Here is a 19683-nt window from a genome sequence, read left to right on the forward strand (position 1 = left end):
ATATTAAATAATAATTTTTATTTGAAAGGTTAAACGTTAAGATAAATCAGTACGGTCTGTAAGCTCCAGACCTTACTTTCTTGGTTTTGTACGCAGTTTTTGTGACATTTTGTACATTTGTACTCGGGTACTTTAAGCAAACATTGAGGGCGCATTGTGGTCGGTTTTGAGTATATCCGGCCACAAATCACACGTCACTGTGCAAGAGAGCAACAAAGCCCTCAGTCTACTGAATTAAAGGCCTTTCTATTAATTCTAATCTGCTGACGTACCCTTAAAGCTGCTCAGAGCTCAGCCTTAGTGGCACATACTGAGGAGTAAATGCTTAAAAATGTCCTGTTTAGACTACAGTTACAAGACATTTCAAGATATTAAGATATCTTGTTTTTTGTAATCGACTCCATATGACATTTTCCAATACTTTAAAAAAATGAAATGTACATGCTGGCAATTTATAGTATTGATTTACTGACTATATAACGCACAGAATAAAGTAATCAAACTGTGCATTGAGGTCTGTGAGTTTGAATTTTGCCATTAGCAGGTTCATTTACTAAAGTTGCAGAAAAAACGAGATGATGTCAGACTGCAGACAAAGGTGTGTGTGTGTGTGTGTGTGTGTGAATGGGGTAGGAGTGATTGAGGAGAACAAGAGGAAGAGAGAATGGACAGAGGGTCTCTGGCCATTGGGCAGCACAATATACATTGACGTCAGTAGTGTGTGTGTGTGTGTGTGTGTGTGTGTGTGTATTCTATGAAACTTCCCTGTATCAGTTCCACCTTGTCTACTCCTTTCCTGAAAACGGTAACCACAAGCATCTTCTCTCACACACACGCTTTACCCACAGTGCTGCTCTGGTATTACAGAAGGCCCACCACACCGAGACCGGAGCACCTTCCTTCCTCCCGACCCACTGCCGTTCCTCCCGACCCATGATGCACTGCTCTCTGGCAGCACTCGAGCGGCCATTTCTGCAATAGCAGGGGGTTGCTATGATGACAATTTATGTATACCCAGGTATTAAATCAGAGCACACAAGTAGTGATGTCATCAGAGGGCGAGAGAGGGTGTGTGTGTGTGTGTGTAGGGCCTATTATAACAATCACATCCCTCTCCCAGAGACTCATACATTGTTCTGTGACATATGCCTCTATACACACAGGATGTGTTGTGTGCTAGCTAAAGGCTGGACACCTCTGACGCACATGACAACCTGTTACACAATGTCACACATGTGCGCACACACAAACACTCAAACATACACCTCTCAAGGTTGAAATAAACTGCTACAATAATGAGAAGCCTTCTTTTGTTGAAATAAAACACACAGACACACACCAGTTGGCCAAACATCCAAGGTAGGAATCAGAGGGCTTTTTTATACTTTTCTTTAGTTGCATTACATTCATTTCCATTCTAGTGTTTTGCAACAGAAGAAAACGTTCTCCTTCTCCACCATGGTCACATTATTCTCTGTATGCCTGAGGAGTCACTACACACACTTTAAGGGAAAAGGGACCTGGGGACACAAAGAATCTTGGGACATGTAGTCAACAAAAGACAAAAACGAAATGGCAAGTATTGGGCAGGGGGCGGTCAGAAGAACAAAGTGTGTGTGTGTGTGTGTGTGTGTTCGCGTGCGCAGGACAGATGGGCCCGTTCCAAAACCAAACCCTAGAACCATCATCTACTGCAGCTCTCGGGGTAAAAAAAAAAAAAGAATCTTTTTTCATGATCATGAAACAATTCAAACGTCTGCAAAAACATCTGAGGAGAGACTCGTAGGTGTGGTTTTGGAATGGCTATATGTTTATATACGTGTGTGTGTGTGTGTGTGTGTGTGTGTGTGTGTGTGTGTGCGCGCACAATGGGAACCTTGTTTAGCATCATCTTGGTCAGTAGATTTTGTGTGTACATGCATGCGTGCACACAACTTTTACTGTCCCCTCTTGTTGCTTTGCATATGTGTAATATCCTAGCTGGGACCCATAAGCTGCGTGTGTGTGTGTGTGTGTGTGTGCGTCTCAGTGGGGCGCCTCGTCGTCGCTGTGCTCGCCACGCTCTTCTTTGCCCTCGCTCAGCGAGCTCTCGTCGATGTTCTCCAGTGAGTCGGCGTGCTGCACGGAGAGCTCGGAGAGCGGGACGGTCACCAGCTGACTCTGCTCCGGGTACAGCCAGGGCTTGTAGCCCGGCCCGTGTTTCTGCTTCCACTCCGCATACTTCAGACAGGCCTTCCCGATCCGCTTCATCGCCTGGCACCCCGGGGTGCGAGAGAGAGAGAGAGAGAGAAAACAGAAGACCAGGAAAACGAAGAATGATCAACGGGGGGTGTGAAATGGGAACTCTTCAACTTCAAGAGGAGAATTTGTCTTTAATCAGTCGTGCTCAGTATTACCTCTAGTGCTAAGCCCAAACACACTCGTGCACATGCACTCATAAATCACAAATCCCTCTGCTCTGGAGCGATCCATCACTGTTACTGTGTGTGTGCTGTTTTATAAGCGCCAAGGGAGAAACCACTACCAGGCAAAAATACAGTGTTTCCTCTTATTTCATGTAAAAATAAATGTTACTCAATTACTCTTTACACATATTACACTAAAACACATCTAGTTGAAAACTCGGCTGCAAAAATGAAAACCATTCACTCTGAAATCAGAAGGATGACGTGTGCGTGCACACACACACACACTCCCTGCACACAAAGCTCAGTCCAGACACAGACATTACTAATTTAATCAGCTAACTCAGGCACACCAAACCACACACACCTCCCTCTCTTCTTAATTTCATCTTCTTCCATCTGTCCCATTTCAACTCATCTTTATGCTGTCTTTCATGGGCACATTTCTACACCACATTTCTTCTCCGCCTCTGTAAGTCACCCCACCCCCTCCCCGAGTCCGACAGCCTTTTCTCTGGACCTGCCTCCCAGTTTGTCTTGCCTCTCCAGGTCCCATAATTATCTGATCATCTGATCACCGCGTGTCCTTAATCTCCAGCTGTGACGAGTTTTGTGCACATGTTGGTGCAGATCTGGAGATCTGTTTGTTTCTTAAACTGGAAATGAACAGAGGGGAGTCTGATTGGCAAAGAAGACGTCAGAGAGCGTGGGAGGTTCAGGCCATGACTGGGCCCCACCTTTGCCATCATGTGATTGGCCAGAATGAAAAGCAAAAACTCTTCTTCAGGTATCAGGTAGAGACAACAAATTCTGTAGTCCCCCCCCCCCCCCCCCCCCTCAAGGGGCACGGGAATAATAAACAGGCAGGGGAGTGGACATGAGGTAATATGTGCCTCTGTGGAGTTGTGCACCCATAAAACACAGGTACTCATGTTTAATACAGACAGTCTTCCGTTCACTGGTTTATGATGAAACAGTGAAGTCGTTGACCAAGCAGAATGTAAAACGCCAAGTGTTGTTGGGGAGTACAACACTACACACACACACACACACACACACACACACACACACACACACACACACACACTCAGTTCTCCTTATACTCCCCCTTTCACTGCACAAAGCTGTGAGATTAAGAGTACTGCTGGTGCAGCACTGACGGAGGAACGTGTAGGAACAGAAGGAGGAGAGAGAGGGTGAAGCTACTCACTTTAGGAGCCAGGAACTGGGAAGACTTATTCACAACCCACTTGGGTAAAGAACCTGCAATTGGGGGTGTGTATGAGAGAGAGAGAGAGAGAGAGAGAGAGAGAGAGAGAGAGAATGAGTAAGATCATTCAAAACCAATTCTGTGACTTTGAACAAAAGTGGCTTAATCCTGTATCATATAATTAAGGTGAAACACTCTGATTGAAACCATATTATGAGATTATGCTGTTTACACACAACAGACATTTTTCATTCTCAGTTGTGCACTGGTAGAAAAGCAAGACAGCTAGACTACATGTGAAGGAGTGAGACTATTAGTTTGAATTTGACCTGCAGATCAATTGCTACTTTGTGCAGGTTTAACCTCCAGGCAGTTTTAAATCTGCAGTATCGGTTTCAAATAAAGTTCAAGCTAAGCACAACACATACAATGCTATGTAGCACTAACACAACACATTAATATATCTCTATTAATAACGCTGTAGCAAGGTCCAGTGCACTGCGGCTGCTTCAGATACTGCTGACCAAAGCTTTAGAGTCACGTGGATTTTTCAGTCATCCCCCCCCCCCCCCCCCCCCCCCCAATCAGCTTAGTGGTTTATGTTATGCACATGTACAAAAACCATATTATTGCACACAGTGTCTGTATCCTGTGCTTGTACGTGAGTGTTTTTAATTCCAATGTTTGTTACATTTGAAGGTTTGTTTCATCAGGTTGCTGATTGCCGCTTCCTGTGCCTGGAGCTTTGACTAAGAGGGAGAGGGGAAGGAGGGAAGTGGAGGGGAGGGGAGAGGATGGAGGGAGAGGGGAGGGGAGAGGATGGAGGGAGAGGGGAGGGGATGGAGGGAGAGGGGAGAAGAGAGGAGGGAGGGAGTGGGGAGGGGAGAGGAGGGAGGGAGAGGGGAGGGGAGAGGATGGAGGGAGAGGGGAGGGGAGAGGATGGAGGGAGAGGGGAGAAGAGAGGAGGGAGGGAGTGGGGAGGGGAGAGGATGGAGGGAGAGGGGAGGGGAGAGGATGGAGGGAGAGGGGAGGGGAGAGGATGGAGGGAGAGGGGAGAAGAGAGGAGGGAGGGAGTGGATGTGCCTGGTGTTACCTCTAGGGTCCACTTGCGCTAGGTAGGTTAAGGTACAGCTGGAAGGACCATTGCTCTGGATGAGATAGCCCGTCTGGATGGACACCGCCCGCACCAGGTCCTTCTTTGGAGGGTATTTCTGTGAGAGCGAGAGCGAGCGAGAGAGAGAGAGAGAAAAGACAGAGAGAGAAATTTACTATACTGAGATACAGGCCAAGTGAAGTTATTACTGGCAAGTGCCAACATTTGTTGCAGTGTGTGCCCAGCGTCTGTAGTCTGGAGAAACGGCCCGGCTCCTGCCTGACCATCACCATCATGCAGCTGTCGGTTTATCCGCTATTCCATGACCAAGCCATCTTGGTTCTTCCCTCCACACCCTTTATTCTCCTTCCTTCATTAACTTTGTTCTCTCTCTGGGGCAGTGAGTAAAATATCAATGTGGTGTGGAAAGGAACCAAATCAGCAGACTGGCAAGTCTGGAATTACACGCACATATGCACCGGACAGTACCTGCTTCCTGTTAGCTCCTTAATGACCTAACCCCCCCTACCCTACAGCCCAGGACTCTAACCCCCCCTACCCTACCGCCCAGGACTCTAACCCCCCCTACCCTACAGCCCAGGACTCTAACCCCCCCTACCCTACAGCCCAGGACTCTAACCCCCCCTACCCTACCGCCCAGGACTCTAACCCTACCCTACCCTACAGCCCAGGACTCTAACCCCCCCTACCCTACCGCCCAGATCTCTAAACCCCCAACCCCTACCCTACAGCCCAGGACTCTAACCCCCCCTACCCTACCGCCCAGATCTCTAACCCCCCAACCCCTACCCTACAGCCCAGGACTCTAACCCCCCCCCCCCCCCACCCTACCGCCCAGATCTCTAACCCCCCAACCCCTACCCTACAGCTCAGGACTCTAACTCCTACCCTAAAGCCTGACTCTAATCCCTACCCTAAAGCCCAGAACTCTTTTAACCCCTAAGCTCTACTCCTTATTCACAGTTTACTTGCAGGAAATAGGGGGGGGGGGGGGGTGCTCTTCTCATATCCTGACCCATTGAATCTTACAGATGACCTTAGACATTTGAGGCTACGATCACTTACAGAGTGTTTGACAGAATAATTCATAATGATGTAGTCATTGCCTATTGGCAACCAGGAGCGCAATGTGATGACATCACGGTTCTTCAAAGGTTTTGGGCACTTCCCTACACAAAGAAAACATCAACATGAAATAATCAACAAGCAATCATGGAATAATGCAAAAAAACTAATGTTCTATAGTATAAACAGTATAGTTTAGCATCTAATGACCAATTAAGTGTGGTATGACATGAAATGCATTGTGGGAAGGAGGAATTATTTTTTTTTTACAGGAGTAGTAGCCAATGTCCGCGTTGACTGTCAGTTTGCCAATGTCGAATGTCTCGATTACATTCGAGTCCCATTTTCGCCGGTATTCGATGTCATGGAGTACATCATACATGGTTTCGGCAGCAACATCCTTGCATACCATCCGGCACTGAGGGAAGAGAGAGAGTAAGAGCTTCATTAATCTCAATGCATAGCTACACAAAAGCTGCCAGTGCAAACAGCATAGCAGAGGTCACCAAAGCGAGTGAAATTCTGAGGTGAGGATGGGGTGAAAGAGGCCAGACTGTGGGCATCGGAAGAAAAGGAAGGATGAAGTGCGACATGCAAGAAAAGGAGTCATGAAAAGAGAATGAATGAAAAAGTGTTGCTGGGTGGTTTATTATTTAGAGAGTCACATGACCACCAGAGACCCAATCACTGTCAATATACCATACAGGTGACATCGATCACTCACACATGCTTTGCAGCAGAGTTAAATACACACATACGCACACCCCATATGGACTGTATCATCAGGTGGTCACACACCTGTATATATGCATGCACACAAAACACATACAAACAGCTTCACAAAGAACACTATAAAAGAAATCCACAATCAGATCACAGTACCCTGGATGAGGATTCATTATGTTAATGACTAAAACAGAAGCCAATGGTTGTTTCAGTGTCATGAAATTAACCCTGTGTGTGTGTGTGTGTGTGTGTGTGTGTGTGTGTGTGTGTGTGTGATCCCTGACATTGCCTCCACCAAAGATCTTTCTGGAGAAGCAGAAAGTGAGAAAGCTCGTTACAGATCATGTCATCATGCCTTTTCCCCTGCTGAGAGATCGCTGTACTTGTACCTGTTAAATAAATATCAATCGTCACCTGAAAAAGTCACCTCCACCGTAGCAGAAGAAATACCTGCTCCTCACACACAACTAACAGCCAGCCACACATACACAAAATCAGTATACACAAATTTTTTACAGCTTAAAAAGGAAGCAGTGTGTAAGAAGATAATAGGGTTATGAGTCACACACTTGCCCTTATTCCAGATACCCACCCACCCACACGTGAACTGGAACAATTTCATTGGATCTAAAGTTCATGCAGAACTCCTCCCAAAGGCCACCTACTCAACAGGAACGTCCTCTTGGTCCCCGTGTGGCACCGCAGGAACCCAAACAGCAGGGAGCTGCAGAGGACGGCAGGGTAGTCGGCCCGTTGGTTCTGAACACCTGCGGGTACACCACTTCTCTTCTGCCTACCCTCTGCTATCTTGCCTGTCCACCCCTCTGGCATCACGCCACCAATATCACGTCTGCCAGGGAGGACGGACAAAAATTGCATCCTGATGTTTAGCAGTGACCTGCGTTCCTAAGTTGCACACCAGCGGCTTTCAAAAAGCTAAGGCAGAAACAGCGAAAAGGTCACACGGTATGACACACCGCTGCTGCACACATAGGACACGTGGGATCTCCATGGGATCTTCAGGATCCAAGAAAATGCCAAACTGCAAAGCGGACCGCGGTGACACATATTGCGTTAAGAATGGGGCTACAGAGGTTTCGATTTAGACGGCCATTTTGTCCTTGATAGTTTGCGAAATACCAAACCAGGTCATTAAAGTAGATCGGTTCTCTATAGAGCGCACAAGCCCTGGAGCAATGTGTGGGGAAATGGGAAATAAAGGCCTGCAGTCGGATAGAGGTGTGGAAGGGATTACGCCTTAATGGACCAAGAGATGAGCACCTGCCTTTAAATAAAGCAGAGTGATGAGCAAAGAGTTCTGGGTAGGAATTCTAGGGTCTAATGTTTATGATACGGCTCTGAGCTCCGATTAGAGAAGGCACAACTGTCTGCAGACCTCATTTAATGAGTCTGCCTGATTTAGTACAGATCAGAGTGTGTGTGTCTGCTTGTCTCAGTCCATGTATTGTAGGGAAAATTCCCTACAAATATGAAGGTGTGATGTAATGTCATTATATTCAGTCCACAAATAAGAAGAAACATGGCTGCACTGATGGCCAATCACATGACCAGGTCGTGACCTTTCAACATGCGAGACAGCGGAAGCGAGGCAATGGAGACATTTCAAGTTCTTCAAAATCACGTGCAGAGTTCTGGACGCAGCTCACATCATAATAAACCATGCTTCCAATATACAGTTGTACAGGGCAGCCATTTTCAGCTTTGACTTGTTATCATGGAGCAGTGCCGACTACAGCACAGCCTTCAATATGAAGGGGAATGAATGCTGGAAGGGAAAACCGCACTTTCAGGAACCACTAGGAGGCGCTAGTCATGTTCCTGGCAGAATCACTTAGTGGGTCATTAAATATAGTGTTTTTTTCAAGGGATGATACTTGATACCACGTTTTAGGAAGTGGTAGTGTCAGTGACTAAGTCCAGTAATAGATTACATTACACTATTAGACTTTAGTAGAAGTAATTTTAAAGAAAGCGGAACAGTCGAACACAAAAATAATACGCAAAAACACAATAAGGAACAAGTTTTAAAGTATTCCCACAGAGGACCTTTCTGTCCTTCAATACACAGACATTTTCAATACATCAATTCAATGTAAACACTGAATCTAAGCGATGTTTGCTAGAAACCTGTTTTCACCAGCTACAATTGTGGGAGAAGGAGAGTTAGCCCACAGTACACCTTCCAAAACCATGCAATAGTTTTTAATAAACAGGACAGTGTGTGCCGATCTGTTTATAAAGTGTTGTAGCCGATTATAGCTTTGTTTACAAGTTACACCTATTTCAGCTTTCAGAACTGCCTCTGTGCTTTTCCGAGGGTTAGCAAAGCCAATATCCCAGTCAACCACTAGTACTAATAAAGATCCTTGTTTGCTTGGTTTTAAAACCTGTTGAGTTAAATGGCCAAGCATTGGGCCACTATACACAGACGGGTTATTTTCTTTTCTTGTGAATGATCCTGATAAAAATAAAGACAAAAAAAGGAAGGAAAATTCCACTTGTGTACAGATTCGCCTGCATGGTGCCAAAGCAACAGGGCCTGCAGACAAGCACTGCCAGAGCGCACGATGAAGGTGACTCTTCCTCCTCTTATTCCACATTAGAGCTTGCTGGAGTGGCTCATCTAAAGTTGAGCTCTAATGTCTTTTTGCAGATTTGCGGGAAGAGCTGGGAGTTCAAAGCTCAGTGGAGTGTGTAACGTTTACCCTCCCAGCCATCGTCAGGACTCGCCAGTTCTCAAGATTGAAGAGGAAAAAATTCTGGGTAAAATATAGTGTCCATCTGCTGCTGCTAGTCACCCAGCATGAAATATTCATTCAGACAGGCACGGAAGATATCAGATGTATTAATGTTACATGCATAGGCATAAAGAAAATGGGCTGGTTGGGTGACGTTAGTGCAGTGTGGCTCACTGTGCTTATCTGGTTGGGTAACGTTAGGGAGGCGTGGCTCACTGTGCTGATCTGGTTGGGTAACGTTAGGGAGGCGTGGCTCACTGTGCTGATCTGGTTGGGTAACGTTAGGGAGGCGTGGCTCACTGTGCTGATCTGGTTGGGTAATGTTAGGGGGCGTGGCTCACTCTGCTGATCTGTCTAGTGCCGATAGTTATCTAGTTAATAGGAGAGAGAGAGATATTGGCTAGATATGGAGACTTTGGAATGTCAATCCCAGTCATCCTCAAAGCAAAGAAATCTAGAACTGAAGAGAGCTGGCTAGCCAAAAAGGAGAATCACGGAGTGGCAGCTAAAACCAGAATAAACACTGGCTCTGCCTTTCAGACGTGGCAACAGCTCCATGATTTGAAGGGATTCAGGAGTGATGCCAAGTTGGCTTTTTATCATCGTCATTGCTGAACAGGTGAGTTAAACTGGTCAGAATACTGATGATTGCAACCTAGATAAAGAGACACACGGAGATTGACCAGCCACTCTGATAACTCAACTTTAACCTAGTAATTGGTGAATACGTTTTTACTCATTCATATTTGCCTTTGAAAGGACATGAATGCAAATCCAACCTTATACTGATAGGGATCTTATTATAACAGTACATATTTCACTTACTTCCTTTGAGAATATTTCCATTACAAGGTTCTAATTGAATGATTATACTCACAATCAGAAATTACTTTACAAACCAATCTTCTGCACAATTTGCGTAATTACATTTTTCCACAAGAAATGTCACCAATTGCCCAAATTTACAAAGTGCAGCTTTAAAAACCAAGCAAACAAAAAATAAGTTTCTTTATTAGCTAGACAGTGATGTCCAACTGTGGCAGTTGTGTCTCCACTCAGAAATATGGTCCTTAAATGGCACCAGTGTTCCACCACACTGTGGTCAGGTCACCAAACGGCACATGTAATCATATTACCCAGTGGTTCATCTGCCTCTCAGAAAACACAAACACTGTTAATGAAGGAAGCTTAGCATTATGTAGAAAAACTGTTCCTTTACCAACATTTTGCAGTTAGCATTATGCTAAAAATGTATTGCTTTAGCATTGCAGAAACATTAATCAGCTGTGATTAGCTGTTCCTATCAGTGCTATCTTTCATTATATTTAAAGCCTTTAGCATAAACTCATAGTCAGTGAGACTTACAGCACTGCTTTATCTCTATGGAATGAATCCTGTGCAACCTCATTACATATTTGTTATAGTGTATATGTATTCCTGTCAATATTATATTACACAAGTACATTCATACAAGAGGACAAGGAAGGGGATGAGGGTTGAATGTCCTACCTACTGCAGCAGACAAAAGTCACCAAGCGTGGGTGGACAAGTGTGTGTGTGTGTGTGTGTGTGTGTGTGTGGGCATGAGGGAAGCCCAGTGTCCTTAAGAAAAATCTGACATCCAAACACCACTCGCTCGCACACACACAGTGGTGTGTTTTGTGTGTGTGTGTGGGCTGCCTCCCAGGGTAAGCCTTGTATGAGTCATGCTCCTTACCAATATCTGTTCTCCACAGAATCTAGCTTCATCGTCTTCATCACTTCAACAGAAAGCAGACCAAATAAATGCACTACACCTGTATAATTTTGTAAATAACGCCACCATGTTTACAATCTTCACATGGACAGGCCTGCATGTTACAGTTCTACATTATGCAATCGTGACTCATGACTGATTGTGGTGGTTTCATATCCGAGCAGGAGAGCAGCGTCCGCAGCCCCAGCTCTTGGAGAAGAACCACCCTGCAGAGCTGAGCTTTTTCCACACCTTGCATAGCCAGTCCATGTGGGCAAAACGAGGCGGGTGAGGGCTCCTCAGATACAAGATACATGGCCAATAATTACATGTAAAGTGCATCTATTAATCATTCCGCAGTTACATGAGGGTATCAGTCTGTAGTCTGTGGTATAGGAGCGAGACACCCTGCTCAAGACTGAATATCTCTGTCCCTTTCATCAACATCACCAATTGATCGACATTTTTAAATAAATAAACACCTATCCACCTTCAATAAACACTCGTCATCTGTGTACTGTACTTCCCGACAATAAAAACACGGCATGTGGAACATGTGTTCTGCTCCTCGTCCGTGTTAACGGAGGGACCATGTGATCGCACTGGGCCTTTTGACCACTGGGCCTTTCGCTATTGTCTGGGTCCTCGTTTGACTCTGCCACCCGTGGGCAGCTGGTGAGCGCCAGACTGCCCCGGGGTGTGTGGCACCATCACACAGACGCGCTCCGCTACGGTCCGGGCTCGGACAGCTCGCCGGCGATGAGTCCCCCGGGGCAGACGCCTCGGCCATCTCGCGTCGGAGAGGTGCCGTGCTGTCACATCACGCCATCTGCGTTTCTGAGACGCCTCCCTGGCTGAGCTGCTAACCACAACGCAAACGTGGGCTTCTGGTAGATGGGATGCTCAGGTGTCAAGATCATCTGACACAGACACGTGTTACCCACATCCAGTAAACATGGGTTAAAAAAAGAATGCTCGGTAAAATGATAAAGTTACTAGGTATTGTATATTTACATTAAGTGGTTAGCCAAGTGTTGGCTTTAGACAGGAAGACACCATAAGTTATCTTACCCTTTCAAAAAGTTTTAGTGGTAGTGTGAGGTTAAATATTTTTACCAAAAGGATGATGCAAAACGCACCATTTCTATCATATGGAAAGCACGAAAGCCTGCAGGCATTTTAGTCTGACATGCAATTCAGAATCGGTTTCACAGCAGAATAAAACTCAAGAAAATGTTCATGTGGGAGAGGTAACCAGGCAGTCATCAATCAGAATACAAGAACATGCTCAAACCAGGAAGGGGGGGGGGGGGGGGGGGGGGGGGGGGGGGTTGGGGGGGTGTGGGGGGTGTGGGTGGGGGTGGGTGGAGTTGTGGTCTTGGGGCAGACCAGATCTGTTCTCAGCAGGAAAGTGGATCTGCAGCACGTAGGAAAGCAAGTTTCACACACAAACAAACATACACGCATACTGAAAGGGGAAAAAGAATTAGATTCTGCTTCCTGGGATGGAGGTCAGTGGTTTAGAGCTATGGAAGAGAACTGTGAGGATTATGACCATTAAAAAAATGCCACTACTAATCCTAAAGGTCACCTGATAAATAACAACCTTCTTACGCTGCAGAAACATCCAAAACTATATATGATGTCTAGATTGTCATGTGAGGGCCCAGAGAGCAGCACTTCCATGTCCTAGATGTAGATAAAGAAGCCTGCATGATAAAGTGGGCCGACATCCCTCATATTCTCCATGATTCCACTTCCCCTTGGTGCACCTCATTCCTGTCGCCCTCTCTGGACGGTTTCGCCAGCTTCAGCACTCGGCTTGGTATTGTTCTTTACCGCCACTGCATCAAGGGCAACATGGGTCAGCAGAGAGCGCCCACACACACACACACACACACACACACACACACACACACACACACACACACACACACACCTCTGTGTCCTTTGTCGTACTGTAATGGCAGTAATATGTGCTGTGTGCGACAGCAGAAAGGTAGAAGGGTAGAAAGGTAGAAGAGTGAGACCACTGCAGAACGATGTAGGGGCAGAGAGAAAGAAAAGCAAGAAAGGAAAGAAGAGGAGACAAATGATGAAGGGTGAAAATATAACAGCAGTTTCTAATTTAATTATAGGCTGCACGTCATTGCTCTATAAATGAGCAAAATTCAATTCGTTAGAACAAATCCATTTATGTTTACTTATTTTACGTCATATCTTGTTCAGTCTCATTTTGACAGAGGTTTAACATTTTAAATGTGTTAATAAGTGTGTGCCAAAGTGAAAACTTAAGACAGTATTTTTTTTTTAAGTTATCCTGTGTGCGACTCTGTAAACATGTATAAACCAATACATTCTCAAAAAAAGCAAAATGTTAAGGCAGGTACACAAAAATATTGCTTTGTTATAGTAGGACTAGAATGAGTCAGAGTCTATATGGGAATAATAATACGGTACTCTGTGTGCATGCAATTTTCAGAAGAGCAGAATGGAAATAGAAAGAGCCTTGGAAACAGTTTGTTTAGTTCACCGATTCATTTGTTTGTTCACAGATCTGCATGTGACATCTTTTCTTTCCTACAAGCACTGAAACTGACTGGTTGGTGGAACGTCTCAGGCAGTTTAAAACATTTGAATGACGGCTCAGAGATCCAATGACCACCTTTTCCCTATGGACGCGTGTATATAGCAGTGCAGGCCCTAATCCATGAGAACCGAGCTTATCCAGCTCCCATCACACCTGAAGCAGGCACGAGAACCCGGGGCTTCTCACCCCCACCCCCGCACCGCACGGCTGCCGTGTCACATGACCAGCCGGGTAACTGCAAGCCTCTGGGGGAAGCGGGGCAGTTTGCATTTCAATGCAAGACAGAGATATAAAACGGACCAGTGCCTGAACGCAAACTCCACTGGATGTAGCCGTGTTTGCTCAGCTAACCGCAACTGCAAACAAAGAGTACTTGTAGATGTCCACCAGAGAGGAGCTCTTGGTTCTGTCTAAGTAAGTCTTATTTTCATATCAAACAGACAAAGGGATGAAGGGCGCTTGCCTCGTTCTTTTTGCATCTGCCCGTCTGTCTGTGTTTGTTCAGACCACCACCTGCTCTCATTAGGGCTAAGGAGGAAAAACCGTACACGTCACACACGTGCACGTGGACGCCTGCACGGCACACGGAGGAAAGAAATGCTGTGAGAGTTGAGATCATTTGCAGTGATGCCCACCAAAAACAGGCAGGTCTCCATGTAACCTCCAATACAAGAACAATCATACAGGGAAGACGAAAATTCAAATTTATTAAATCTAAAATTCATGTTGATTCCATTTTTGGAGAACATCTAACCTAAATTTCTGAATTCAGTCACGTGATTTCTGATCATGTGCCATATTGATGCAGCGGTACCATCTTTCTATGATGATGGTAAGACCAGATATCAGCTGCCACCCCACACACCCCCCCTCCCCAGAGTGCTGATATTTCACCACATTAAAGTGTAAATGTGGACTTTAATATATCAAACAACTAAAAGATCTGATGTCAGAACAAACACTGTGTTCTTCCAAATGCTTCAGGTTTCAACAGTGGTTTAAAAACTCACAACGGTATTTGCTGCCGATCCATCATTTGTCTGCACATCCCAAGCACGGAATAATAAACCATCATATGTACGATCACATAATGACGCCAAACTCATTCTACTGTAGAACCAGAACCTGCATGTGTCACTGCTGTGTAATGCCACCACACATGCTTTGTTGTTCTTATTCATACCAACAAATGTGAAGAAGCTCCAGTGTAGACATGGTTAGCTTGGAAACCCTGCCTGCCTGAAACTGAACTTCAGTCTCACACAAGCGCAGCTACCACAGGTGACCTGGCTATCTTTTCCCCCAACCATCCATTCTCCTTTGCTTCCTCTCCCGTCTTTCCGCTTGGTTTGAGACACCAGTGAAATGAACTCAGTACAAGTACAGATTGAGTACTGCAAACCATGGCTGATGGACAGTCATGTTTTCAGGTGCCTCTCATATTTCTGCCATGAAGCTATGACCAATTAGAGTCGACGCCATACAGTTCCAATCAGACATTGATTTGTCTGTCTGGACTCTGGGTCCATAAGAGAAACTGCACACACATCTCAGCCCTGTGAAAAGAGTAGGTGCACAACCTGTTAGTGAATTGTTAAAGCTGTGACAAAGGGTCGAACATAAACTTTAACCTGAAGAGATAAGTATTCGTTTTCCCATAGGTGTTTAAACTCAGTGCCAGCACTGGTCTAACAAAGGGGCCCTGTTTTCAGCCCCTCTCAAATGACAGATAACTGGTTCATATTCGCACTCTCTGACTCAAATGGGCCAGACAAGCTTATAGGCTGATACCGTGGGAATTAATTCAATGGAACGACATCTGGACAGGCCAGATCGGAGATCTGAAGTGCACATGATTCGTGGCATTTGTTTGAGGGAGAAATTATTGTTGTAAGCTCTTTCGCAACCAAAAATGTTTTATTCCAACATATGCATCAACTCAGTGATGTATAATACGTGTCTGATCTAGATCCACATATGAAACTGACTCGAATCTGATTTGAAAAGATTGTGTGTGTGTGTGTGTGTGTGTGTGTGTGTGTGTGTGTGTGTGTGTGTGTGTGTGTGTGTACACAGCCCTGAGAAAGTCAGATCTGTCACTGGCAATGTGAGGATCAGAGGAGAATTACTGACAACTCACCGAACTGTCAACGATAAAACAACTAGGACTGCAATTTTGATTCTCCTGACATCTTATGACCCTGACTATTATATGATTAAAGCACACGTTAGGCGATATTCAGGCTGAATCTCCGATGATACTAAAACACTCACTTCATAAAGGTTTATGTAATGAACCAATGAAAGAAAAACGCACTAACCCAACGTTTGATGAATCACTAATCTGAAATTCGATAATACAGGTTGCTGTTATATATGTGAGGAATTTCACGGGGGAAATTAACCACTAAAATACATTTCCTGTTCAGAGCCTGTTTAAACATTGTTATAACTGTTCCTCGACGTGACCTCACCCCTCCCTCAGCAAACACACTCTAGTCAACACCTGTTCGGTAAACTCCACACACAGCCGGATGCTACCTGCCAAACACGGACGCCACAAACCCGAAACCTTGACTGTAAACTAAACATAAGGAAACACGTTTATTATAGTTGGAATATAAGAAAATGATTACCGATGATGTTTAAGCAGGCCTATTCTTACTGCACGTTTTAATGAAAATATACGGGGCAGGTGTAAGATAAAGAAAGCTCTGTAACACGGTAGAACGCCATACAAGTTTACTCACCTTAATCTTGTGCAAAGACTTCTCTTCTTCCAAAATCTGTATCCAAACTGTAATTCCGGACTTGTTGTAAGTCAGGCTCCATCCTTCATCGGAATTGCATTCGTTTTTGAAATTGCTGAAAGCTCTGTCGTCTGGTATCAACACCTCTTCCCCGGACATCTTGGAAAACCTTGGCCGTGGAGTCTAATCCAGGTCCAACCGAACCGCTTGGGGATCAACACTAGCGCCTGCTCGGGTTACTGGTGGAAGAGAGCTACACTAGGAAGGGAAATAGCTGGTAACACCCGGAGACGAGAGCGTCTTGAAAACCCTACAGCAAATAAAACCAAAACCAGAAGCTGTTATAAAGCCGCTGTTTCAACGTCTAGTATTACAGGAAAAGTCTAGCCCTATAATTAAAGTTTATTTCTAACAAGGAGGTCTCCCTGCGCGTCTCGTGATGTGCGATTAGTTAAGTCAGCAAGACGCAAAAACAAACGCACACAAACGCCTTTTTTTCGCCAAATCAGGTCCACGAGAGCAGTATGTGGTGGTGGGAGGTCTATAACAACCTTCCCGATACTGTGAATCGATTAGGAAGCCAATGTTCACAACAGCTGCGCTAAAGCCGAGGTGGAGATGGCGCTCGCGCGCAGCAGCGCTCCTGTGCAGGGGGCGCGTGTACACAGGCACAGGCGCGCGCGCGGGTGAGGGGGCTGACGTGTTCCACCGTGCACGGCTGTGCGCTCTGCTGTCCACACGCTTGCATGCTTTTCACGTATCGACTTCTGGTTTAGGCAACCTCCTTTACCTTGTCGGCAAATCCAAGTGTTGATTTGGTAACAGCATCGCTTTGTTTGACAAACTTAGCCTCCAGTGTGGTATTTTGCCACAGGTAGGCTAATGCTAAACAAAAGATCCTTATAATTAGATCCTACCAAATGTTATTCCGCGTTTACAGAGTAAAAGGAGAAGAAGGAAGTTTTCAGGTTTCATCAACAAATAAAGACTACTCATAAAATTGGAGATTAGCTACTGACTGTTTCGAAGAAAAATTGAGATGTCGGTCTAAAAATAAGAATTCATAAGAATCTTCGTCAGGGTTAGCTGTGTTTGATTTTCTACAGTAATCTCTAGATTATAAACAGGACAAGTTTGAGGTGTTGTTTTTTTATCCTCTCAAAGTAATTATGGCGGCTGATTTGTGTCCCTGTAAAATCTTATTCATGTTACCTGCCTAAACCACACGTCAATGTTAAATGTGAGTACCTTTTCGAATACCTACTAGTAATCCAAATTATAAAAGCACAGCTTCGAATCATTTTCTCTAATGTAACAGGGCTTTGGATAGCAAATAGCCTATATACTAACAGTGAAAAAAGACGAAAACGTCTACTTTTACCAGTAAACTATTGCATTCTTCTATTTTTCAGCAGTTATGTTCCTCAAGTTCCTTAAGCGAACAAGTCGATTCTTCACGGATTTTTGTAATCCTAGAATTAGGCCTGGATTGAGAACGTGTTAAATGGGTCACAACAGGGAGCTGTGACTGACCTCCTTTGGCCTACCCCAGGAAAGCAGGACTGCCCCTTCCTGATAAACCACCACTCTGACATTCCCGTGACTGACTGCATATTCCTCGGAAACACTACGGTTAGTTAGAGGAGGTCTGTTTAAGAGCAGGTTACAAAAGCAGGCATTACATTTTTTCCTGTGGTAACAAACCACTCATGCATAGCAGGGTATAATTCTACAGCTAACATGCAACTCAGTTGAGACAAGGTGAACCTAGAACTTACAACACAGAGACTTTTTTCTAATTAAGCGTTGCACTGCATAATGTAATTCATGGAAAAAATGGCCAAACCTTTCTGGTGAATATATAGCGTTTAATTTAATTGGTTTTAAGGTTGGCTTTGTGTCAGAGTTATTGAAGGAAAATTAATTTGAAATAAAAGCAGTGCTGTAGGACATTGGCAAATTGTTTCACGTCAATCATAAAAATACGTGTGACTGAAAATAATATAGCTTGAGGATGGACGAAGTCGCCCATGAATCATAACAGCAAATAATGTATCGAATTCACCACGCCACCTGGTGTTCACATATACTATCGTAATCAACGAAATATTTACATGTAATGAGAAATAAGACACCTTTTATTACAGAAGACAATCAAAGTCGATCAATGCTGGTATAATTCTAAAATGATATTAACATATTAACAATTTATATTATAAACGGGAGCTGGGATGCCGTTAGCTCTTTAAATACTTCAGCTCCCATGATCCTTTGCGTTGGGATGACGCGCTACATGTGCGACGCTTGTTTTCCTGTCCTGTCCAAGTCTTGCCACCATACCTTCGTTCACCATACCTGATAATATTAAACCCCGATGACATCAAACTTGTCGAAGACGCATCGGACATACTACGTTTAAACGTTATCAAATTAACGGTCAGTAACTCAGTCTCGCGTAAACTCTTAACAGGTCAGAAGGCGTCACCATGCTGCTGTCATCCGTACCGAAGCGGTTGCTGATGCGAAGGTCGCGCAGCCTGTCCCCGTGTCGCGCGCTAAAGGGGACATCTGTCAGGTGCCAGAATGTCCACGAGCTCGAGAAGGGTAGAAATCACGTTGCTTCCACCACGCGGGTGTCCAGAAAGCCAACTTTAAGCGACGAGGCGTGTGGCACCCCCGTTACCCCTCATGTGCAGTACCACCAGTTGGCCACCAGGTGGCTCACTAGCCTGGAGAGCCGCAGGAACAGCTGGGCGGCGCTGGTGTCTGTGGGACGCACCAGCAGCTACTGGGAGGAGGCCGCGGGGCACGAGCGGCAACGGGATGCGCGTGTCCGCTTCAGCAGGCGTGCTGTCTGCCGCAGCCGTTGCGTTCTGCCTAAAGAAAGACAACGACAGTAAAGGTATCTTACCTGTTCGCGCCAGGAACACGCGCTTACATGGTATTCTGCAGTAATAGAAGCATTTGTTCAAAATTATATTATGCTGGGATGTGAGTTGTGTGTGAAAGAAGTTATAATGTCCACTCGTACACTCCTACCTCCCCAGGTGATTCTCTTTTGGATGCAGCCAGATCCAACAACAAAGAGGACCTGAAAAGGTAAACAGAGAAATAAAACTGCAGTGCGTTTCACCTGTTTCCATGGTTGTGATGTCACTTCCTACTCAGTGGCGGAACCAAAGGGGGGGCCCCCCAACAGAGACTGTGCCACCCCACTTGCGAACCACTAGCGATTGGTCGATCGCGATATAATACATAATTTGTGTCCATTTTACACTCGCAAACCCCCGTTGACAGCTTACGCTCGCGCACCCCCCCCCCCCCAGGTC

The 19683-nt window shown here is 45.2% G+C and overlaps 2 protein-coding genes across 4 annotated transcripts in view; one reads left to right on the top strand and one right to left on the bottom strand.

Moving 5' to 3' along the window:
* Window positions 1-1360: 1360 nt before the first annotated feature.
* stard10 (StAR related lipid transfer domain containing 10) lies at window positions 1361-17881 on the bottom strand. 3 transcript variants are annotated; one of them, XM_076976899.1, is made up of 7 exons: window positions 17736-17881; window positions 16355-16664; window positions 6065-6212; window positions 5795-5898; window positions 4709-4826; window positions 3616-3668; window positions 1361-2253 (listed from the first exon to the last, which is right to left on the bottom strand). In XM_076976899.1, the coding sequence occupies exons 2-7, from the start codon at window positions 16511-16513 to the stop codon at window positions 2026-2028; spliced, it is 810 nt and encodes a 269-aa protein (XP_076833014.1). In that variant the 5' UTR covers window positions 16514-16664; window positions 17736-17881; the 3' UTR covers window positions 1361-2025. The 3 variants fall into 3 exon arrangements, with proteins under 3 accessions (XP_076833014.1, XP_076833015.1, XP_076833013.1); XM_076976900.1 differs by lacking the exon at window positions 17736-17881 and adding an exon at window positions 16837-17025; XM_076976898.1 differs by lacking the exon at window positions 17736-17881 and having other exon boundaries at window positions 16355-17025.
* A 756-nt stretch (window positions 17882-18637) lies between these two features.
* clpb (ClpB family mitochondrial disaggregase) overlaps window positions 18638-19683 on the top strand; it is a 41614-nt gene continuing 40568 nt past the window's right edge. Inside the window, 3 exon segments of the mRNA XM_076976444.1 lie at window positions 18638-19160; window positions 19162-19256; window positions 19402-19453. Of these exon segments, the coding sequence (XP_076832559.1) occupies window positions 18841-19160; window positions 19162-19256; window positions 19402-19453 (467 nt within the window). The 5' untranslated portion in view covers window positions 18638-18840.

The sequence above is a fragment of the Brachyhypopomus gauderio genome, chromosome 16 (assembly GCF_052324685.1).
Source record: "Brachyhypopomus gauderio isolate BG-103 chromosome 16, BGAUD_0.2, whole genome shotgun sequence".
Lineage (NCBI taxonomy): Eukaryota > Metazoa > Chordata > Actinopteri > Gymnotiformes > Hypopomidae > Brachyhypopomus > Brachyhypopomus gauderio.

Excerpts from the sequence above, each read along its gene's own strand:
- stard10 (XM_076976899.1), bottom strand. The coding sequence starts at position 16,513 with ATGTCCGGGGAAGAGGTGTTGATACCAGACGACAGAGCTTTCAGCAAT. Across the intron at positions 5,899-6,064 it reads GGACATTGGCTACTACTCCT|GGAAGTGCCCAAAACCTTTG; the intron begins GTAAAAAAAAAA and ends TTCTTTGTGTAG. Across the intron at positions 2,254-3,615 it reads CCCAGTTCCTGGCTCCTAAA|GCGATGAAGCGGATCGGGAA; the intron begins GTGAGTAGCTTC and ends CCGGGGTGCCAG.